The 25,552-nt window shown below is 42.2% G+C and overlaps 1 protein-coding gene across 1 annotated transcript; it reads right to left on the reverse strand.

Moving 5' to 3' along the window:
* Window positions 1–2,420: 2,420 nt before the first annotated feature.
* Window positions 2,421–25,474, reverse strand: LOC121862201. The gene is made up of 4 exons (XM_042360299.1): window positions 25,364–25,474; window positions 24,343–24,663; window positions 15,164–15,288; window positions 2,421–3,897 (listed from the first exon to the last, which is right to left on the reverse strand). Exons 1-4 carry the CDS (start codon window positions 25,469–25,471, stop codon window positions 3,174–3,176), a joined length of 1,278 nt encoding a protein of 425 aa, XP_042216233.1. The 5' UTR covers window positions 25,472–25,474; the 3' UTR covers window positions 2,421–3,173.
* Window positions 25,475–25,552: the final 78 nt, after the last annotated feature.

Raw genomic sequence — 25,552 nt, forward strand, 5'->3', positions numbered from 1 at the left:
TGGCCATATCAACAACGGCAACAGATGGGTAGGATTGGGGAGGGAGTCGTCCTTGCATGGTATACTAGATACGTCATTGTGGTGGCCGGTAATAAAGTCACAGGAAAAAGTCACAGAAAAAAGTCACAATTTTGGCTAGGAAAAAAAAGTCCTGGGAAAAAAGTCACAATTAATTTATGGTGGCCGGTAATAAAGGTTAGGTTAGGTTACCATCAGTTCTGCATATTCCTTTACTGAAACTGATTGACATATTAACCTTAAAATATGTGAAATTCGATAGTTAACTTTTCTTTTTCTGTGACTTTTCCTGTGTTTTACCTGTGACTTTCTTACCTGGATTCTTCATTGTAACACAAATTCATTAAGTTATATTAATGTATGCATCGAGCTGGGTAGAAGCAAGACATGTGTGAACAAGCCACTGTCATGGTCACAAAAGCATGGCTAGTCTTTTTCAACACTTAGTTATTCATTCTATGCTACTGTAGCGTACTGTCGTGGCAGGTTGTTCGGGTCTTTTATTTGCTCAGAGTTCCTGTAGGGCGAGGAGCTTGAGGAGCGTGTGTATGGAGCTGTTGAGGATGTTGCTTGTTGGTGGCGGTAAGTAGAAAGAGGTCGATGACGGCCAGGTGAGGTCATATAGCGGGATAGGCGGCTTGATGGTAGGCCCCGCTTTGTTCGGTCGCTGGTTACCTGACCTTGACCACGAGGAGTGGCGCCGGTAGATTCGCGGGGGTCGGCCAGTCAGCGACACACGGCATTTGTAGGAGGAATCCACTACAATACTCCCCTTCCCTCCGGCGCGACGGGGATGTTAGCCGGGTTTCGTCCCACACGTGATACATGCCGGGCAGGTGTAAGTACCACTCTGCTGCTGCGGGTGATAACACGTTTAGTGACACAGAACCTGTGGGGAGTCAGGGGAGAAAAGAGGGTTTTGGATTAGAGGAGGTTGTACAGGCAATGGTTGTGGGTGCTTCTATAGCGGCTGGGGCAGCTTCCTCAGGGCCACTGGCTGGCTGGGCTGGGGTCAGGGGCGACATCAGGGTCTGACGATGCAGCAGGTTCTATAACAGGAGCAGGTTCCATGACAGGAGCAGGTTCATGGACAGCAGCAGGGTTCACGACAGGAGCAGGTTCCATGACAGGAGCAGGTTCTACTATGGCAGCAGGGTCCAGGACAGGAGCAGGGGGCACCTGAGGGTGAAAAGAGGGTGCCCAAAAATGTCGTGGGCGTGGTGTTGCTGCCGGTGGCAACTGCGGGTAGACTGGTGCAGGCGTCGTTTGTTGGTGGTGCTGCTGGGTCGGGGGCTCAACGGGTAAGGTGGCCGGCTTGACTCTGTCTATGCTGACGGTGTCATGTCTGCCATTCCGGATAATCTTCAGAAACTTCGCTGAACGGGTCACAACCTGGAAAGGTCCATCGTAGGGGCGTTGTAGTGGGTTGCTGTGAGCATCATGCCTGACGAAAACATACTCGGCTGTGAGTAGTGCGGGAGGGATGTGTTCAGGGCGCCGAGGAGGCTGGCGTGGAGCAGTAGCTCTGAATGCAGAAACTGCTTGCCGTAGCTTTTGGAGTAAGTCGTGACGGACGGCATGAGTGGTTTGGTGGAGGTCAGGAGGGAGTGAGAAATCCCCGGGTAGGCGAAGGGGCTTGCCTAGGGTGAGATCTGCTGGGTTGTACTGACAAAGTTTCATTCCTACTAAGTTTCACAACATTTATGTTGATCACGACATGCCTGCTTTGTGAAGAGTGACTCGGCAAATAGTACTTGATATTATAGTGAACAGATACAGTAATATACAATATATCGGTCTACATGGAATCTGCCACGCTACTCATATGCAAATTACATTGGTTTAACACTGAAATAAGGTTTCAAATCGTGGGACTTGCAGGCAACAGAACCTCCCGTTCACCCATACTGTGGTAAGACTTTTGTGTTGCCAGTTGTTTCATGGCGCCTAACCCAGCGTGATACTGTTGGTTCGCTCACCCCAGTTCGTCGTTCTATCTCAGCGTTACGTATACCTGTGGGGTTGTTTGTTCTCTCTCAGGATGGGATGGAGAAAGGAAACTCACAATGTGCTCTCTGTATACATGTTGTATTGGATGTACAATGCAGCTTGGTGCTGGGAAGGCAGTATGGTAATAAACGTTGAGTAGAGAGAGCTGGTTGGTGAGGGTGCTCAGAGGAGGACAGCTTGTGGGAGTCGCCGTGCTCGCAGGGCAGGGAGCGAGGACCTCGAGGAGGACAGGAGGCGGAGGAGGAGGAGGAGGTGTTGCTGGCTGGCTGGTGTAGGAAGAAAAGAGAGAGATCACCACGAGGTCAGGTCTTAAATAGCGGGGGGTAGGCGTGGCTTAGTAGTTGACCTCTGTGATGTATGGCGGTGCTGGTTGACCCAGACCACGAGGCATACACTGGGGAATTCTTGGGGTCGGCTACGCAGCGACAAACAGCGTTTGTAGGGGAGAAATCCACTACATACCCTCGTTGTGAAGGACAACAATAGCACCACTCACATCTTGCTGTCTCCCCGATAATTCCTCGCTCCACTTACTATAAGATCCTGTTGATGACTGGCATGGTGTTGGTGGCATGTACGATAACCACTCCCATTCATGTTATATATGATCAGAAGCCTCGGAGGATTCACAATGTTCAAAAACGTATATACTCAATCGTGTTCAGAGTTGTCGGATGTAGAACTATCTACCGTTCACGTCGAGTAACAGTGCTCGGGAAGCCTCGAATATGGCTGATGCTACTTTTATTTTTGAGGGCTGTACAGTGGCTACCAACATCATCAAGTGGCTGTCGTTTACAAAGCCCAGCCTAATTAATCAAATGTAGTTCTCAGGAGCAGTTCATTACTGTCTCTTAGACCTCTTAAGACTCCCACAGTTTACACAAACAAATGTTCTGTCTTGTAGTCCGTCTGACGTCACCGGGTCTGTAAACAAACAGCTGCTGGCGTCCACAACTCTCAAGCAGTAATATGTGATGTTCCAATATCCAGGTCTAGTCATATTGTATTATTTCACTATTTTACCAAAGTTGGTGTTTTTATCACAAAATGCACAATTGTCATGGTATTTTGGGCAATGCCATTCCACTATACGAAAAATCCAGAAATACATTATATAATTATTTAATGTTAGCAAGATTCATCTAAACTATTTTTTCATTATAACTGAATAGCTGAATGTCATGTTTATATATGTTCAATACCGTGTTCATTATATCCTTAGGTACATCGTTATAGAAGTGGAGATCAGACTTGTTGGCGTGATGTTTAGAGCGGTGGGTGAGAGAGAAAGGGATGGTATCCGGGTAGCCTAGCACCTGCTGCAGGAGGTAGTTGAACTCTGGAGCAATGTTCTCCAGTCGTAAGATGTACTGATACTTCCTCCTGCAGGGTTCGCAATCCTCCGTAAAGGTCATCCAGTGACGATCCATCATACCCAGATTGTGAGTCCATACCACATGGCGCAAAAAGTCTTGGAAGGTAAAGGAAGCATTGCCAAATTGTTCCATTAGTTTGTCCCTGTTGTTGAAACCATACACCGATGCCTGTAGTAACGCAACAAATCTACCGTTGTATATCATGCCCAATCCCGTTTGTAGTATAATATCTCCATATAATTCAGTTGCAACTGAAATCTGTAAGTCATCCGGTGAACTAATGTCAATTTTTCTTACCAAGAAATTATAGGCATCCACGCTCAAGTCTAGCATCTTTGTGAATTTTTCCGTTGGTTGTATGACGCCTTTGGAAATGAGAGCTGGTAGCCAGTACGAGAACCAGCGTTGGCTCCACGTCTCGCCGCTCTGAGTGGTGCTCCTCCACTCGTCATCGTAGTTACTGATGGGTTCGCCGCTCAGGTATTTGTCTCTGGTGCAAGAGGAAGAATGTATAGTTTATTTATTTAATTATGGACGTTTTACACTCAATGGTTTTATATATCTGATAAACGAAGACATTTTATTATGTTAAATGTCATGACTTAAAGTATACAAACTTTTGCTTTAAATTATAAAACCTGGGTTGACTTTAAAATAATAATAATAATTTTACATGTGATAAACTCTGGCTCTTGTTATATTAAAACAAAGACCCGCAGTAGTCTTCAATCACCTCAAAAGGTCAGCGTCTCCTTCCTAACGAGTTAGTATCAAACTAAGTTAAATAATGCAGCGCCAGCAGTGTTGAGATCCTCAACTACATTTTCCTATAACATTCCGTTGTGAAGGTAATGGTAAAAAAAAATAAATAAATAAATAAATAAAATAATCTATATATATATATATATATATATATATATATATATATCGATAAAATCACACGGGAAAAGGGAAACAACGTGTGATTTTATCAAGATTTATCTTATCCACTTTTTCATTGTGGATCTACATGAAATATATATATATATATATATATATATATATATATATATATATATATATATATATATATATATATATATATATATATATATATATATATATATTAGGGTGGTCCTTATTTTTCAACTTTGGAATTTTTTACCACAGACCCTGTTAAAAGTGTCCATTTAGGACAAATACATTGTGTGTAGAGTTATTTTTAAATATATTAATACTTAGAGGTTGCTCAAAGCTGTCAAAAATTAAGTGATCGATGTAGTCGATTACTTTGTAGCCGATTACGCCCACCACTAGTGCGTCGCATTTGGCTCGATTGTGGTGAGTTTTTGCTGGTCGTGATTGATGATTGGGGAAATTAGAAACAGTTCTGCAGAGTATTCTCATTATTAATTTATATTAATAATTAATTTCTTTATTCCTCAGGTCAAAATGGCTAATGCAGGAGTAAAAACACGAGAAAATGTGTATTTGATAAAGACATTATGTGATGACATTACAGGGGCTAAGTTACCTTCAAACAGGCAAGTGTTACAGTATTGTTTAAGCGTGCATCGCATACAGAAAAAACCATCAGGGTGGCAGCTGGGGAAGTCACAGACAAAGTTCTTCAATTTTGGACAAAAGCAAACATTCCCACACACCACAAACCAGATTGTGTGAATCAAGTGCACAAAATGTTTGACAAGTGGAGTAGTTTGAAAAAGAACTCTTCAAGAAAGACAGAAGCTCAAAAGCAGAAAGAGTTCACTGATACTTTTGAAGATCTCTTTGACATTGCACATGTGAATGGTTGAATATGATGACAGTTCAGGAGGATAAGGATTTCTTAATAGCGCAACGAGAAAAAGGGCGTCGTGGGGCAATGTCATCTCTTGACAAAGTATTCCTGAAAAGACAGAAACGACGAGAAAAAACTCTCAAGAAAGCAATGAAAAGGAAGTTGGCTGCAGACAGTGCAGAGGAAGAAGCCAAAAAATGCCAGGCCATCGTTGTCTTGGACAGCAGTAGTACGTCTTCTTCTGAGGAATCCAACCCAGTTCCTGGCCCATCAGCACTTCAAACTCCACCTACTGTCGAGAAGCGTGGGCGAAAAGAAGTTCTAACTCCAGAACTTTCTGCAGCATTAGATCGGACCAAGTCCTCAGATAGAATGGCCATGCACATTGTCACCCAAACTGCTCGGAGTCTGGGCCATGATGTCAGTGAATTGATTCTGAATCGATCAAGCATCAGGAGGAAACGTCAGCATCATCGCAGTAGCAGGGCAGCTGAAATCCTTTCAAACTTCAAACCAGAGTCAGTTTTAATTGTTCACTGGGATGGTAAATTGACAGGGCATGGGGGCCCTGTTGACAGACTCCCAGTTCTTGTCTCAGGCAATGGCACCTCCCAACTTCTTACTGTTCCAAAACTTCCCTCTGGTACCGGTGATGAACAAGCAAAAGCTGTTGTGAAGGCTTTGCAGCAATGGCACATTGCAGACATCGTGCATGGCATGTGTTTTGATACAACAAGCTCAAATACTGGTCACCACAAGGGTGCGTGTGTCAAAATTGAGCAGTTGCTGGGTCGTGATTTGCTATATTTTGCCTGCCGCCACCATGTACTTGAACTTGTAGCTGGAGCTGCTTTTGAAGCTGTAATGGGGCACTCAGCTGCTCCTGACATACAGCTGTTCCGAAGATTCCAAGCCAAATGGGAACAAATTGACAAGCAGAAGTTTGAAGACTCCTCCACCGACGACCTGGCAGAAGAATCGGTCAGAGCTGTTAGGGACGATCTGACCAACTTCATTGAGAAGGCTCTATTGGAGACACAGCTTCGAGATGATTATCGAGAGCTGCTAGAGCTGGCCTCCATCTTCCTTGGCACATCACCTTCTCGGGGAGTACGATTTTCTGCTCCTGGTGCAATGCACCAAGCACGATGGATGGCAAAGACCATTCATTCCTTCAAAGTGTGGTTATTCCGTTCTCAGTTTAAGCTTACTCCAAAGGAGAACAGAGGACTAAGAGATTTGTGCATTTTCTTTGCCCGAATATATGTGAAGGCTTGGACAACTGCTCCACTTGCTGCAAAGGCACCAAAAGGAGATCTGATGTTGCTTAAAGCTCTACAAGACTACAGTACCATCAGCGATGCCATATCAAAGGCAACTTTCCACAAAATGATGAGACACCTCTGGTACTTGTCAGAAGAGTTGGTTGCATTGGCCTTCTTTGATGACGATGTTCTCCCAGCAGTGAAGGACCGCATGTTGGAAGCTATGAACATCGTTATTGGAGAAGAAAAGAATGTCAAACGGGTTACAATCAATCCAGACACACTCCAAGTGAAGAACCTATATGATTTCACGACAAAGAACACAAAGTCATTTTTCAAAAAGCTCAACTTGAATACAGATTTCCTGGCCCTCCCAGTAGAACAGTGGAAAGATGATCCTGGCTTCCAAAATGCAAAAGCCAGTGTACAAGCTTTGTCTGTGATCAATGATCATGTAGAAAGAGGAGTAGCCTTAGGCCAAGAGTTCTCAGGCCACATCACCAAGGACGAACAGCAACTGCAGTATCTACTGCAGGCAGTTGCTGACCACAGGAAATCATTCCCTAATGCCCTCAAGCAGACCTTACTGGGCGACAAAGAGTGAGACTGGTCCTCATGCGACCCCTGCCTTGAGCAGCTAATACCCACTTAGACTAAGTGGGGGGGGGGCAGGCTTGGGGGCTAGGAAATGATGTGTTATGAACATTAAGCACAGGCATAATATTGTTAAATTTCATTTGACTTGAGCAACCTCTAATTATTAAGATATTTAATAAATATTTTACAGGCAATGTTTCTACCCCAAATGAAAACTTTTGCCAGGATTTGTGACAAAAAAATGGCAAATTTTGTTTTTTGCCCCAAATAAAGGACCACTATATATATATATATATATATATATATATATATATATATATATATATATATATATATATATATATATATATATATATATATATATATATATATATATATATATATATATATATATATTCATTCAGAAATTTTAGTGTGATGTTTAGATACGTTTGAACGAAAATTGCCGTTCTGCCAAACACAGGGAACCATCAGAGAAACAGCCAAGACGCCCGAGCCTCGTGGCGAGTCAAACAAGGGCAAGCAACGCCCCACCCAAGTGCGGTGGAAGCTTTTTGAACTAGGCCTATTAAAATTACATGTACATTATCGAATTAATATGGACACGATTCATGAAGATAAGGGACTATTATTAAATTTAAAGTTACTATAGATCGCTTCTCAGTCTAAATATGTTACGTGTGTCCCAAAGAAACTATTTATTATGCGGAAAAATGACGTCACTAGGCAGGCTCGCCTTGGGGAGACGCGAAGTCTCCAGAGGGGTCAGTTTAAATGATATCGAAGTCTTTAAACTGCGAGGGGAACATATGGGCACGGGGGTGGAGGAGACTGCAGTGGGAGCGGGTAAACAAAGTGAAAGATTACAGGGAAATAGTGTTAGGAATGACGACAAAACTGCATTAGACAGGGAGTTTAAACTAAACGCGGTAAGGGGAGGACTCAGAACACGACTAACTTAAATGTCTACTACGCGAACAGAAGAAGTATGAGAAACAAAATGGATGATATTAGGGCCTTGGTATGTACCGAAAAAATCGATGTAATAGCATTCACCGAAATATGGATCAACCTAGACTTAAGTGAGTTACCTGTCGAATACCAAATTGCTGGTTACAAATTGTTCCATACCGATAGGCAGACCAGGAAAGGAGGCGGAGTAGCAATCTATGTCAGGGATAATCTGAAGTGTGAACTAAATAAGGAAATAAAAACTGAGCGGAATACAGAAACAATTTGGATAGAATTAATCGACGGTCGGGAAAAATTAATCACAGGAGTAATATATAGACCTCCCAATCTTGATAGCGTCAACGAGCGACTTATCTGGGATGAAATGCGCAGGGCTTCCACACACAACAAAGTCTGTATAGTAGGCGACTTTAACCTTGGCCAAATAGATTGGACTGACCTTACGGGTAACTCAGAATCAGAGGATTTTCTCGAGACGATCCAGGACTGTTTCCTAAGTCAACATATAACCGAACCCACACGGGGTAATAATATACTCGATTTAGTTCTGTCGAACAGAGAAAACCTCATTAGTAATGTCGAGGTAGGGAACGAACTTGCAAACTCGTAACAATGGTTTTAAATTAGACAAATTTAGATTTAGGCGTGAAATCGGTAAACACTGGTTTGGAAACAGAGTAGTGGATGAATGGAACAAGTTAACAAACATCATCATTAACTAGAATACGCTGAATAGCTTCAAACACAGGTTGAATGCTTATATGAGCAATAGGGGTTGGGTGTAAACAGGACTGCCCAGTATGGGCCAATAGGCCCGCTGCAGGTTCCTCCATTCTTATGTTCTTATGCTCTGAGCATATGTGTGATGCACGTTACAGGTGATGGTGGTAAGGGTGTTTAGAATTAATTAAGTCCAGGTGTGTAATCAACGCTCCTCATGGTTGATTTTCACACATGAGACGTAAGAGTTCCTCTCCAAAGTTAGTACCTTAAAAGTACGGGTGCACTCGGAACCTATGTGTGAAGCATGTTACGGGTGTTGGTGGAGAAAAACATTCATGACTCCTGAAATCTGGAGAGAGTAATGATAAGAAACAGAGGAGCACCCGCCTGCCTGATGGGTCATGACTGATTTTCTCGGTTTCTTGTAAATGTCTGCCCCTTGGAGGGTTAGTAGTTAAAAACCTTCGGGTTCTACGACAGTTAGGATTAGAGTATTTTGTGGGTCATCCCAGACAGGATATGAGTGATCCATATTCCTGTGTAATATGATTATAATCGGGATTTCTATTCTCAGTGAATGCTATATTTTTGTTGATGCCCTTTAGGGATGTTCACTGGTGCAAGTAATATTTTGTTTAATGTTTTATGTGCCACTAAGTTATATAAGATAACGATCGAATTGTTTCCAGATGAGTTCTTCATTCTGGTGTAGGCAGTCTTGTTGCATTAGTAGTCCTCTCTAGATGGATTTATTATTCTTTGACTAATTTTTGTTACCATGTATAACTTTTGTTCCCCGTTTTAGTGTTTTTAAGCCACCATAAGAAGTATTCTAGTGTACCATTTATGGATTGTGTTTGTAGTGTTGGAAGGAATACAAGTGTCATCTTTTACAGTGCGTCTCATTGACCCCAATCACAGGTGCTAGCTTTCCACGGTCACGGAGAATAATTTTATTTAATTGTGTTTGTGCTGCTGAAGATGTGATGCTAACATGTCTTGCACACCATCGACAGTTGTTATGGTGGCGCTGAGAATCGATCTCTGTGGTGTTGAATGACTGTGTTGACGATGACACCAAGACTTCTGATTAACTGAGCAGTTATTGAATGAAAGACATTATTATAGGTCATGCCGTTAGGGGTGGGCGCTCACTTGCCCACTGTTATATATATGTATGTTTATATGCTGCCTTTATTGATTATATATACATTATATATTATGCTACTTCTTACCAAAGTCAGAAAGTGTTTAGGCTTGTGTAAACATGAAATGTGTTAGGCACGTTGTAACCAAGAACAGAGAAAAAACGCCCCAGCCAGACCGACCATGTGCTTGTCATTCTCCCATTAAATAACGCAAGATACTACATTGGAGACGAGGATGGGATTCACAAAGTGTTGGTGAAGTCCTTGAAGAGAGGATAGTGACCACTTAAGGGAAGGCTACTCTGAACCTGGAGAGAGCAACCATGGCTGGCGTCAGTGAGTGGGGGAGTATGATGCAGACAAGGAAGATTTCACATCATATTGTGAGAGAATGGACTTCTTCTTTCTGGCAAATGAATTAATGGACGACGGTGGGGATGCGGAGAAGAGAAAAGTCCTTGAAAAGAAAAGGAAGGCAATCTTTTTGACAGAGGTAGGAGCTAATGTTTATTATACTCTGGTCAATCTGCTTACTCCAGACAAACCCAAAGACTCCTCACTGATTCAGATTACCAAGATTCTGAAGCAACATTTTGATCCTGCTCCACTTGAGATCGCTGAAAGTTACAGATTTGGCACCAGAGATAGAGGTAAAGATGAATCAGTAAGTAATTATATAGTAGCTTTGAAGAAGTTATCCATTCACTGTAACTTTGGACAGTTCTTGAACCGAGCTCTAAGAGACAGGTTTGTAATAGGCCTGAATTATGAAAAAATACAGAATAAGTTAATGAACACCACTAACTTAACTTTTGAAAGTGCATGTCAGATAGCTACAAGCATGGAATTGGCCGAGAAAAACACCAGAGAATTTGTTCCCAATGCTGGTAGTGAAACAGTTGGCAGTAGTGGCTCAGTGTGTAAAGTAACTGTAGCCAAAAGGAATAAGTATGCCACAAAACAAGGAACACATGCTGATTTAAAATGTAAGAGGTGCCGAGGGAAACATGAAAGCTTTCAGTGTAAGTTCAAGAATTCAAAATGTTACAATTGTCAACGTATTGGACATATTGCTCCTGCCTGTAGAAGTGATAGAGGTAGAGTATATGCAGTTGAAGGTGGAGAGAAGGAAATGAAAAACAGTATTCATGAGAGTGTTAGTAATTTTGGATCTGATAGTGATGAGAGTGCCCATGTGTTTACTATTTACACCAGTCGTGAAGAGAAAGTTAAACATAGGTATAATGTGGACTTGTGTATTAATGACACACCTGTAACCATGGAAATGGATACTGCAGCTGATTTCTCCATAATGAGTAAAGATATGTATGAGAAACTATTTGCGCATGTGCCTTTAGAAGACTCAGGTGTCAAGTTGAGAACTTATACTGGAGAGATTTTGAACACAGAAGGTAAATTAGAGTGTGAGGTAAAGTACAAAAATCAGAATTTAAAGTTGCCATTAATTATAGCTAGTTATGTGAATAGACCAACTTTGTTAGGTAAGAACTGGTTGTGTGAACTTGAGATGGACTGGAAGGAGATATTTAGTGTTAGAATGTGTAACAGTATTCCAGGTCTTGAGAAATTGCTTGAAAAATACAAGATTTTATTTGTAAAGGGACAGGATGGTATAAAGGGTTATGAAGCTCATATCACCATTGACAAAGATGTTACACCCATATATGCTAAGTCCAGACCTGTTCCTTATGCATTGAAAGGTGAGGTTGAGAAGGAATTAGACAGACTTGTGAGTGAGGGAATTATTGTGAAAACCGCCAAGAGCAATTGGGCTGCTCCAATAGTAATTGTACCTAAAGCTGATAAATCTGTTAGACTATGTGGTGATTATAAAGTTACCATTAACCAAGCTGTTGAGGATGAGCAATATCCCTTACCCACATCTCAAGATTTGTTTGCTGCACTAACAGGTGGAACCATTTTCACTAAGTTAGACTTGTCCCAAGCATATGCTCAGGTCTCTGTTGATGCTGAAAGTCAACAGTACCTTACCATCAACACTCATAAAGGATTGTATAAGTTCAAAAGGTTGCCTTATGGTGTTAAAAGTGCACCAAAGTTATTTCAGTGCATCATGGACAAAATTCTTGTGGGTCTTCCCAATGTGTTATGTTTTCAGGATGATGTCCTTATTGTTGACAGTGACATCCAAAATCATGTCAAAACCCTAGCCACAGTATTCGAAAGATTGTTGGCACACAATGTCAGGCTCAACAAGAGCAAATGTTCATTCCTAGCTAAAGAAGTAACTTATCTTGGCTACAAAGTGAATGCAGAAGGGCTGAGACCTGTAGAAGATAAAGTAGGAGCCATAGTAAATTTACCTGCTCCAAAAAATGTCAGTGAATTGAAAGCTTTCCTAGGTATGATACAGTATTATTCAAGGTTCTTGAGTGGACTTTCATCAGTTTTAGCCCCTCTGCATGAACTATTAAAGAAAGGGATACCATGGAAATGGAACAGTGCAACTCAGAAGTCATTTGAAGATTGTAAAGCTGCTCTGTCTAGTACTGATGTTTTGGTCCACTATGATACCAGTAGAACACTAAAGCTTGCTTGTGATGCATCGGGCTATGGATTAGGTGCTGTCATAAGTCACATAATGGATAACGGTGAAGAAAGACCCATTGCATATGCCTCGAGAACTCTTACCCAAAGCGAGAAAAATTATGCACAAATAGAGAAAGAGGCTTTGTCTATCATATTTGGAGTAAAGAAATTTCACCAGTATCTATATGGGAGGAATTTTGTTTTAATAACTGATCACAAGCCTCTCTTGGCAATTTTGGGTCCTAAATCACCTGTTCCTACACTTGCTGCAGCAAGAATGCAGAGATGGGCTTTGATATTGTCGGCATATGACTATGAGATACAGTACAGACGTTCAGATGATCATTCCAATGCAGATGCTTTGTCAAGGTTGCCAGGTAGTGGATCAAATGATGGAGTAGAGCCTAAGGTTTATGCTGTAACCATGATAGCAGAAGATTTTCCAGTCACCTCCGGAATGATTGCTCATGAAACTAGGAAAGATGTTGTATTAGGAAGAGTCCTGGAGTATACACTAAATGGATGGCCAGAGATTTGTCCATCCTTAGACTTTCAACCGTATCATTTAAGGAGATGTCAATTATCAGTAGAACAGGGATGTGTGTTGTGGGGTATGAGGGTGTTAATTCCACAGTGTTTTAGAGGGCAAATTTTGAAGGAACTGCATTTTGAACATCCAGGTATATGTGCTATGAAAGCACTGGCCAGAAGTTTTATGTGGTGGCCTAAACTGGATGGTGAAATAGATATGATGGTACGTGAGTGCTCTGTTTGTCAGAATGTTAGGAGTATGCCACCCAGCACACCTTTGAAAACCTGGAAATGGCCTACCCGTCCCTTCCAAAGAGTACACATTGACTTCTGTGATAAGGGAACAGACAAATTTCTTGTATTAATTGATAGTCATTCAAAGTGGATTGATGTTAAGCACATGTACAGTACTAATGCTGGTAGCACCATTGATGAATTAAGATTAATGTTTGCCGAACATGGAATACCAGAAGAGGTAGTTTCTGACAATGGTCCTCCATTCCAATCATCAGAGTTTAAAAACTTCATGAGATTCAACGGTGTAAAGCATGTACTGACCCCACCCTATCATCCTGCCTCTAATGGTGCAGCTGAGAGATCAGTTAGAATTGTAAAGGAAGCACTTTCCAAGCAGGTAATTCAAGGAACTGTAGGAAAATCAATGAAACACAGACTAGCAAATTTCTTACTCAGATACAGAACCACGCCACATAGTGTGACAGGATGTACTCCTGCAGAGTTAATGGTGAAGAGACAGTTGAGAACAAGATTAAGTTTAGTTAAGCCAAGTCTGTTTGAAGTTGTAGAGAGGAAACAAGCTCAACAAAAAATGTATCATGATAAGAGTTCCAGTGAAAGAGTGTTCAAGGTAAATGATAGGGTGAGAGTTAGGAACATGGCTAAAGGTTATGGTACTGTACATGCAAAGTGGATAACTGGTGTCATTGACAAGGTATGTGGATCTAGGACATATTTAGTGAAATGTGGTAACTCTTTGAGATATGTTCATGTGGATCACATCATTCAGGCACATGACGAGATGAATGTAGCACCAGGACATGATGATAAACTTGACACAGTTTCAGATGATCATCATCATGATGATGTCAAAGATGATGTTTCCCAGCATCCACTCACTGTGTCAACTGATTGTAGTGATGATATGTCTGTCACTGATAATGCACAGAGTGCAAGTGAAACCCCTGTAAAACTTGATGGAGGGAATAGTCCTAGAAGATCAAACAGAGTTAGGAGACCTGTAATTAAATTAGACCTCTAATTATCTGAATTGTGAACAGGCCTTTCAAAACTGTTTAGTTAGGAAGTTATATTTGTTGTGTTCTATTCCCTTCTTCCCTGCCATATGTAATTCTGTAAGTTTTGTTTATTTAGGATTTGTAGCAGCCATGCTCTCTTTTGAAAGGGAGAAATAGTGTTATATATATGTATGTTTATATGCTGCCTTTATTGAATATATATATTATATATTATGTTACTTCTTACCAAAGTCAGAAAGTGTTTACGCTTGTGTAAACACGAAATGTGTTAGGCACATTGTAACCAAGAACAAAGAATAAACGCCCAGCCAGACCGACCTTGTGCTTGTCATTCTCCCATTAAATAACGCAAGATACTACACCCACAATCTACCTTTTCGGCCGCCAGACAACCTCGTTCGAGTTACTTTGTGTGAAGAATACGTAATCTTATACTCCCATACCGACTTCAATGGTTTGTTTGTGTAAACATAGCAGCCTCTTTCATAATTAGTGCTCAGATGAATTGTGTGTGAAGTTCAGCGCATATCAGCTTCCAGACAAAGCATTGTTTACTGCACAAAATAATAACAGGGTATTGTCCTGACTTCAGAACAGGATTAATGCGGAGTTAATCTAATTCTCAACTCCTCAGCAGCAGGAACCTTGTGGCACCAACCCAGGGAAGAGCACATCTCCTGCAGGATCACCTTTACTATACATCAAGACAAACCAAACACAACATACACCTGTAAGCTGAGGTATTGTGTTACCTGTAAGCTGAGGTATTGTGTTACCTGTAAGCTGAGGTATTGTTACCTGTAAGATGAGGCATCGTGTTACCTGTAAGATGAGGTTTTGTTACCTGTAAGCTGAGGTATTGTGTTACCTGTAAGCTGAGGTATTGTGTTACCTGTAAGCTGAGGTGAGGCGGGATAGAGGATGTCTCACTATGATTGCCTCCACGTTACGTTGGCCGCCAGGAACAATGTTTTCAACTTTCGGCTTTACATTTTTCTTCCAAGATGATGACCCAACCTGAAATATTAATAGTAAATAATAATAATATTAATAATAGTAACGACAACAACAATGATGATGACAATGACGATGATGACAACAACACAACAAAATACTTTAACAATGTGTTAAGAGTAAATTGTCATGTTTTAGAGAAAATATGTCTGAAGATTCAATTGTGAAACAAAGGACCTTGCCCACCCTCCACCCCCCCCACCACCCCACCCCCCCCCTTCCCACCCCAGTCAAAGCTGACAGGGCCCTGAGGCTGCCTTAGGCACAATCCAATCACAGTGTGACGGCCGTACTTGCTGCCGGGTGTGACGGCCTGGCACCCAGGTTGTCCTGGGAGGTCGCCTCCACCCACAATAGCGGTCCCACTCAGTGATGCCAATGCGGCCGGATCGCCTACACCACCTGAAGTCAACAGCCACAGTGACTCTCCTTTGTTAGCCAATGCAGGTCAGGATAAAGCCTGCCAAGTAAGTGTACTGTACCAGTGAACAATGACAGTGATAGTGTTAGTGGAGCTTCTGAAGGAGCTCGTGCCTCCTCTCATAATGATGCCAACTTGAGGGTGAGCAGCCAGAGCGAGACCGGTAGTGATGGAAGCATGGATGGGGAGGATGAGCCCCAGACTGCCAGCGTGATCTCTTTAATAACCCCAGGTCTGAAAACTGTCCATAACCCTGTACTTCTTCCAATATTTACGGAGGAGGAACTCGCAGGACTAATGAAGGAACCTGTGTATAAAAATCCTCCTGGAATAAGGGCCTTGAGGCGCATTATCAAGAACTCCAGGGGTGAAAAATTTGAAATGGTTAACTTATTGGTCGGGTTGATCTATGAAGCCAACACTCGACTCTCTATACTACTGTAAGTTCAAGGTGGAACGAGTAACACGAACAATAAGGTTCATTTCATGGAACATCCGGAGTGTTAACTGCAGAATTAATGACCTACAATGGTCTGTTAAAGTTTTTAACATTGATGTAATTGGTTTACAAGAACCTTACACGTCCAGCACTCAGAAGAAAGCTGCACCCAGGATAGCTGGGTTTACAGCATATAATAGTGGAGCAGGAAGTGGCCTGCTCACTTATGTAAAGAATGGTCTGGTCTGTAAATGGATCAAAACTCACAATGATGAAAGTATTCACTATCAACAATTTACAGTGTCATGGTCACGTTGACTGCTAGTCTGTTTTAACTAATGATTCTTATTATACTCCACGACCGCAAAACATGAGTGGGTAGCTGGTTAGCTATCCCCTAGAAGAAGCGTGTTTTTCCTATTCGATGTTTACAGTCATTGTCCCTCCCAGTAAGTCCCGCCATCAAACACAGTTGTCAATGTGTTTATTCCACTTCTCCTAGCAAACTCAATCTTGAATTAGTTTATGTAAATCAACTTTAGTAATTCGCCCGACCTTTGTCAACTGAGGGTCATCCTTGCATGTGTAACAGTTGGGTTGTATGTAATTTCTGTCATTGTGTGAGTAGCGATCACTGGCAACTCAGGGGTATATATACCAAGGCGGAAAGGAGAGACGTCCTCCTGTGACGCTCTCCCGTTTGTCTCCAGGTATGTACTGTAGATGTGTTCCCTAACCATTCAGTTTGATTCAGTCATTGTAATGAATTATCAGTGTTCATGTTGTAACAGTGGAATTGTCATTCACCCAGTGTGAGAAGTAATATAAAGTAAATGTCGTCTGACTTTGCGAGATGAAGGATTTGTTGTGATTGTGTTGTCATCATGCTTCCCACTCCCGTGAAGCTCTCCCGTTTGTCTCCAGATTCCAGGGTGGGCTTATTCGAACACTCCATCGGCTGCTGAGCCAGTGGGTAACCAGCAGGGATCAATATATGCATTGATGTCGGTGATTCAACATGATTGAGATGGCAGGTCCGCCTCATGAGCTAGACCCCAGACTCGCCATGTGTCTGGCTACCACCGACCACAACAGCAGCCGTCAGTTGTTAGAGGCGCCAGTGTCATACCCTGGGACATGCCTTGGAGTTATGGTCCACAGTGTGGTTGTATGTGTTTGGAAATAATTATCCCATGTTGGGTAGTGGACCCATGTATTTGTTGGTATCAGTATTAACGTGTTGTGTGTGAGTGGATCTCCTATGCACTACCAACAGTCTGTGAAGTATCACATGCCAGTTTGTCTTATAACTGGATGTAATGAAAGTACCTAGTAATACTATGAATAAAGCCTAGTAACTGTAATGAAATGTACTACTGGAAAATGTGGGTGAAATAAGTACCCACTGGGATTGGCAGTTGGGAGGAGCCAAGGAGTTGTCATGTAACTATGTATTGTGAGTAGGGCCAAGGAACTGGTCCTGCTATGTAATGTAACGTAACACCAGTAAGGGTGTGAGTAAATAAGAAAATAAGAAATACTGAGTTTGCAGTTAAGTAAGCGAGGAGTTGCACCTTGAAGTTATATATTAATAATATCTCTCTTCCCTTTGATTTCATATTAATAAACCTGTTCTTAGAGTATTTTAAGAGTATTCATTTTCCCACAGTAGTTCACCGTTATTTCCGTCCAAGTGACCCTGATATCAGAATTACAATACCCATGTGCCTTAGACCCTCGACATGCTGCCAAAAGAACTAAGGTTATGCAGTAGCCATTGAAGTAAGTAGAAAGAACAATTGAAGTAAAGAACTAAGACAAGAGAAGTAAGAGTATAAGATAAGGGCAGAGTGTGAGTAGAGAGAAAAAGCCGCCGTTACATTGGTGGCAGCTTGTTTATTATGCCCACTGTTACAACAGTAAAGACAGCAAACAGTCAATTTTTGCTGTATAACATCTATGTTCATTGTAATGAGCTGCGAGCGGATGTGTTACCAAAGCCATCAGGTAACAATGCTATGCTGTGTATGGGTGACTTTAACTCTCGTCACACTGTCCTCGGTGATGTCCAGTGTAATTCTAATGGGATGGTGTTCGTGAATTACATCAATAATCATAATATCACTGTATACGACACAGACAAAGTGACACATCTGATGGGGGGCAGACTTGATTGGGTATAACCGAGTAGACAGTAATGTCAAGGCTAAGGTCATCTCAGACCACCTAGTCAGTGATCATTATGCAATACTTACTGAATACACTGTTGCTGATGTTAAATGTGAACCCCATCCTAAGCTCAGAATTAACATCCCAGATAATCTTAAACTGCACTTCAAGGCCTGCATCCACATATGGTATGCTGGATATACACCTGGGTCAGTGGATGAATTTTTCTGTGATATTGTAAATGTCATTACCACATATTATGCCACCTGGGTTAAGTCAACGAGGAAGGGGGGCAGCACTAAACCACCTCTGTGGACACATGACCCCATCCTCACCAAGAAGGAGAGAAGGTAGAACAGCTTGCCAACACTTATAAGCAAAAAAAAAAATACTGATAACCTCCTGGCATTCCTCAAAGCTAACAGAGAATTTTGTGAACTCAAAAGTCAGGTGAGAAACAGCTATTGGGAACAATTCTTACAGGGGATTAGTAGAACAACCACTAGCAGAATGTGGAACAAAATTAGAGCCATTACCAAGTCACTCACCCCAGTCAAACTTCATCACAGCCCTGCAGAATATGCTGACATGCTATTAGACCAATGGTCTAGTGTGTCACAAATCACTTCCCTGCCTCCTGACATACAGCAATATCTTAAAACCACACACATTAATAGGGGTTTCAATATTTAAATAGCCTGTTCCTCACCAAACCTTACCGACCAGTTTCCTATAACGCACCACGAACTAACAACAGCACTAATGAAAGGTGAGTCATCCTCCCCTGGTGAGGATGGCATAACCTATAACACCGAGATTGTTGAATGAGATCCCTAACCATCCACTGCTTGACCTGTATCAAATGAGCCTCACACAGGGTATTCTGCCTAAGACATGGACTCATGGAAACATAGTACCAATCCCTAAAGCTAATTCTCCAAACTTCAGGCCAATTTCACCCACATCCTGTATGTGTAAAGTCCTTGAAAGAGTTGTTCTCAACCGTCTCATGTTTCATGTCAAAGACAAACTGGCCCCTAATCTGTACGGGTTCATGCCCGGGCGTAGCACACAGACATGCTTTGGAGAATATCTTGTTCACTCAAAAGATAAGACACAAACAGCCTTCATAGACCTTAAATCAGCCTTTGATGTAGCTAATAGAGACATTATACTTGAGCAACTAGCTAATTTTGGCATCCAAGGTAACCTCCTGACATGGATAAAGGGTTATCTGTCCAACAGGTATGCCAGTGTTCTGTTTACGGGAGTCAAAAGTGCCAGAATGAGATCATTTGAGCTTGGCATGCCTCAGGGAGGAGTGTTAAGTTCTATGCTCTTTAATAAACTGATGCACAAGCTTATTTCTGACATTCCAGTTCAGCCAAACGAGGCTGTAATATGCTATACAGATGATATCTGCATTATGACAGACCAAGCTCAGGTTCCAAGCCTTGCTGGATGTATTTGCTCGGTGGACTGTGGTCTCATAATATCTGTTGACAAGACGAGGGTCCTCAATCCTCGTCCTGCTCACCCTCTGCCTCTTGACTATAACATTAACAGCATGCCCTTGGAACTATGTAGCTCATATAAATATCTTGGAATTTGTGTGAATGATGCAAACTTTGCCGGCAACCTTCGTGCCAAGCTAATTCAGGGCATTGAACCCCTCAGAACCCTTGTTGGCAAGGGCTATGGAATTAACATCACCTATGCTCGTACTTTCTATCTTCACTTCATTCGTTCTGTAGTTGACTATCATGCTCTCCATCTTGTGACTATTCCTATTCTGCCTAAGCAACTCCACAGCCTTGAGGTAGTGCAAAATGAAGCCATGAGCATCATTCTAGGATGCCCAAAATCAACCAGAATTGTAAACATGAGGAAAGAGCTCGGACTGCCCTCCCTATCTGAGAGGATAGCTCTACTTAATACCATGTTTTGTGTCAAAGTTTTGAAGAACAATGGTCCCCAAATTAAAGCTCAAACTGAGTTGATGTTCTATCTAAGTAATCCCGACTATCTCGCTAACCTTCCACAAAAGAAGCTTTGGGGCGTGGCTTCAGAAAAGTGTTGCAGATCTCTTGAAACTGAATGTCCCAATCACCCCAGACGAACCCATTAATGCCATTCCTCCTTGGCTCCATATATCAGTTCCTATTAATTACACTCCTGTTGGTAGTAAGCAAATGTTAAACACCGATGTGGTGAGATGTGTCACACTAGAAACTATTAACAGACACATAGAGAGTATTAAATCAAGTGAATGTTATGCTTTTACTGATGGTTCTGTGCAGACAAACACAGGTAGATCAGGCTGTGCAATTGTAATATATAAAGAAAAAGAGGTGATAGTGCCAAACAAGCAAAGGCTGAACAAGTGGGCCAGCACAACACAAACTGAACTAACTGGAATCTACTTAGCCACAGACTACCTTTCAAGAAAATGGAGGTGGGTGATATTCTGTGACTCTCAAAGTGCTTTGAAATCAATGAACAGCCCGACAGGTTCTATGTCTAAAGTTGTATGTGATATTAAAAGAAATGTGATAACTGCCAATGGAAACAACTTTCAAATCGAATTTGTGTGGATTCCGTCCCATGTTGGAATTGGGTATCATGACCATGCTGATAGACTGGCCAATGAGGCATGTAAGAAAGAAAATGTTGACCGTGACCTTGGCCTGTCCAATGCTGTACTCAAAAACATTAAAGTCAGAATCGTGAACTCTGATCTAGAAGAACTGAGAAATGCAGAGACCTGGCAGTTGTAGCATTAGTAAATATGACAAATTTTGTGACGAGAGGTACCGGTATGGCCAGCATAAGGACAGAACCAGACAATGTGATGTAGTCGTGGCCAGAATTAGGCTAGGATACAGACACATCTGGCAAGTTAGTAACGCTGTACCCATACCGGAACACTCAACATGTAAACTTTGTGATAAACCTTTAAAGCATACACTTGAACACTATATTATTGAATGTGACACTGTCAAAGACTTGAGACCACCTGGCTTATTGTATCATGAACTTTGTAATCACTATACTGAATCGGGGGTGCTTGGGGACATTCTTGCTGTTTATCCCAAATTTGCTAGCCCACACTGATTAGCCTTCAATTAAAATATGACGTCCAATGCATATGAACCACTGTCTTGCATGGCAGGATTGACAGTGAACAGTGACATCACTCACATGACTTTGACCTATATACACTGCTAATGAATATGAAGCATTTCTTTGTATATGAATATACTGCGCACATCATTGTCATTCCTAAAAAAAACATAATTCATATTACGCTATATAACATTCAAATCCACCGCGCTTGTAGAATCTCAGAAAACGGGAATCATTGATAAAGGATAACTCACCTACTCAATGTTACTGAATCATGTGTTGTATTGTACCCAGGTATGGTTATATAATATTAATTGTATGTATTCATAGCATTAAGGAGAACTCAGGGTATCCATAAGATGATTGGGAAAGTCCAGTTGAGCCGGACTAGTGTACTGTAGGACTAAGTGTGGATCAGGGTTTGAAGGTCATACTATTTACGTCTGTGAGCGTGTAGCGAACATAACTTCCACAAATATCATATGAAAATACATGAGAACAATGATCTGGAAAAAGGATAAATGTATCAGAACTATGTGAGGTGTTGGAAGTGACCCAGAAACTATACTTGAAAGGAAATATCTTGTATGCATCGGTGTGAACTTAATACACCTCGTATCCTCACGTGACGTATACCCACGACATGTACAGTGATCAGAGAATCTTATGACTGTGTTCAAATAGATCAATGTGTGAGAGGAGGATCCCTAATTACAGTTTTAAGTGAAGTGGATATACCCACGCCATGAACATTCGGCCTTTGTTTTAAGGGAGCGTCCTGTACCCGCCTCGAGTGTGCCGCGTTGATATTATAACCCAATGAATTTACCCACGAACTAGCAAACCAGAACCTTACCTTAGTGTGTAATTTAGGATTAAAATATGTGTTTATAAGGCATGAGTGACAATATACCGGAAAGTGTTCAGGTGAGAACCGTAAGAAATAAAAGTAAAAATTAAAGATTGGAAACTGTAGGCCTATGCGGTGACGAGCGGCAGGGCACTGCCCTCAGTACCCTCCGTTCTACCGTCACCTCAGGTCAGTGTCCTATCGGGCTATATCCCGCCCTATAATTAAGGCTTATATAGAAGTTATTACAGTTTAAAGCTTTGCCTGATGTATAAGTGTAATAGTAATGTGTTAGGGGGTGTGATAACCGCCCGTCAGGCATTATTTCTCAGTACCCTCCGTTCTACCGTCACCTCAGGTCCCATGCGGTCGGAGTGCCTTGCTGGGCAGCCGGCCCTGTGAGCGTCCCACCAGGTGGTGACTACTCCCAGCTATGCCAATCCACTGTGAACCTGTGGATTCCCAGCACACCACTCCAAATGAGTAGTAACAAATAAGGAGACCGTGAGAAACTCCGCGGTCGTCACTTGGAGCGACCTATAATACCAGGCGTAGAAATAGTACTGGTATGTCTCTGGGTGAAGCCCTCGTCTTTACCCACCGAGGACGGTGTGCGAACGAGGTGCCTGTTGTGTATACCTAAAAGTTACAAGGAGTCCCATACCTGCAGGTGTGGAGTGTAACAGGTGTGTTGAGATGGTGCTACTATGTATGATAACCGACGGTGCTATATTCCATACAGGTGGAGCAGTCTGATGTGTTAAGGGGTAGTGTAAGAAGGAATGACCGAGGTAAGGAGGTCACAGATTGTTATGCAATAAGTAGGTGGATGACACGCCATTAATGTAAGACGTCTGGTGCCCGTCTGGGTAACCAACATTTTCGTTGTTCTTCTGAGGAAGACCAATTCATTTGTATGTTTTTTACCAGTATGCTTTATAAGGAATAAATTAATTAAGACATGTTATGGTTTCACCCTTCTTTCCCCTTATCGATCTGGTCAATGAAAAACCTAACCCAATGCCTAGTCCACTCTGCACGCTACCTAACGAGTTACGTACTGTCCAGAGGGGGTCTGGTGGCAGCGACCCTTAGAAATTAAGATTAGAGTTAAGTATTCCCCCTTAGAATTAGCGACCCCAGTCTAGCAGTATACGAACCTCTGTCCTGCATGGCAGTGAACAGTGACATTACCCACATGAATCTGACCTATATATACTGTCAATGAATATGATGTATCTCTTTGTGTATGAACCTCTGTCCTGCGTGGCAGTGAGAAGTGACACCACCCTCAGTGTCAAGACCTGACTGAATGACTCAGAATAGGCAAACTGTACTCCAAGCTTTGTCAATAAATTTGTTAAACTAAACACAAGCAATCCCCCACCTCCCTCAACCACAGGCCAACCGCCTCCTCCCTCACCCATCCCCTTCACCTACCGGAAGAAAGAATAAGAAAAGAGAATTAAAGAATGAAGAAAGAGTAAAAGAAGGTAATAAATAGAAATAAAAGATAAAATAAAGGAAACAATACCACATTTAGTACACCAACAATAACAATAACAATATGATCGCTAAAATAGTCCTTAAGTATTTGTTAATGTTCAGAGTTCTCCAACACACAGTAAAACTCAACCTCAGCCTTCTTTTCTACCCTTAAATTATTTCAAAGATTTGTGCAACACATAAGTACCGACTGCTTCCGAACCATCCCCCGTGAGTCCTGTGTTTATATTAGATGGCAGTGTAGTGGATTGAGCCTGGACAAATACTTCCTAACATCTGACCTGCTCTATGTACTGTACTGTACCCGAGTCACAGTGATGAGAGGCAAGCGTTCTGCAACACCCAATTACAGTGCCACCTGATTAAAGTAATATCCATTCTATCTCCTTCGCTTTTTTAATACATTTCTTAGTTACTTTACCTACTCAATAAGGATTCCTAATAACTCCACACATTAAAAGCCGCAGATATAACACAAACAAGTTCCGCTTTAACCAGAACTGTACACACATCCAGAGGTAGATAAAATATGAAGAATTTTATTACCTTATTTGGTACACACATACGCAGGTGTTCTGGTACGTTAACTTCATTTCCCCTGCGCCAATACGATGGTGGGAAGGACGACTTGGTGATGTTCAGCCGCTGACACTCGCGGAGGAGGTGGGCGTGGCGCTGGTGGAACTCCTGTTGGAGCTCCGCAGACTCACCATCTATTGCTGTCTTCCCGTCATTTGGCGTCTTGGTGTGTTCTTGTACGTCACTTAGGAAAGTTTCCATGGCCGGGGTTGACCGTCTGTGGTCACCTGCCACAAGTGGTGTTGACGCTTCCTTCTCAGCAACACTAAATATATTGACCTTCCCGACCTGCGGTACAGGAATAATAAAGCTATCGGGGACGTGAGAACTGTGTATGTCATTTAGTTAGTCCTGCAGCCACTGTATATATTTTCAGTCATAAAGCTAGACATTGTTTCTCAGGGAGGTAGACAATGCGATCTAGGCAATTAAACATTATCATTGATACAATTACACATTGATATACATGCAAATGAATGTAGTGAGTCATGCAGTTAAACATTGTTAGTTGTGCAAGTTTAGTTTATTAGCCAGGAGGATACAGGATTAATGGTGACATTCTCCACAACAGAAACAAGCATTACCTGTCTACAGCGAGTTACACACCTCCTAGTAGCCAGTGACAGATGGACCATGAAACAAGCATTACCTGTCTACAGCGAGTTACATGGCGCCTAGTAGCCAGTGACAGATGGACCATGAAACAAGCATTACCTGTCTACAGCGAGTTACATGGCGCCTAGTAGCCAGTGACAGATGGACCACGAAACAAGCATTACCTGTCTACAGCGAGTTCCATGACGCCTAGTAGCCAGTGACAGATGGACCACGAAACAAGCATTACCTGTCTACAGCGAGTTACACACCGCCTAGTAGCCAGTGACAGATGGACCACGAAACAAGCATTACCAGTCTGGACGACCACATGCAGGACGCCCACACCCTGAGCGACGTACAACCACACCCTGGACGACCACACAATACTTACACTGCCGGGAGCCTCGTCCACGACCATCCACAGCAGCACAACAAAGCTCACCAGTGCTGCTGTCCTGAGTGTGAGCCTCCCAGGGTACACGCAGTAAGGACCGCCCATGTCTCAACCTGTAGTACAGGTAGATGTATGGTTCAAGTACAGTTACAGAAACAGACACAGGTAGATGGGGGCAGGTACAAC

This window comes from Homarus americanus, unplaced genomic scaffold (genome assembly GCF_018991925.1).
Source record: "Homarus americanus isolate GMGI-L3 unplaced genomic scaffold, GMGI_Hamer_2.0 scaffold25013, whole genome shotgun sequence".
NCBI classification, from domain to species: domain Eukaryota; kingdom Metazoa; phylum Arthropoda; class Malacostraca; order Decapoda; family Nephropidae; genus Homarus; species Homarus americanus.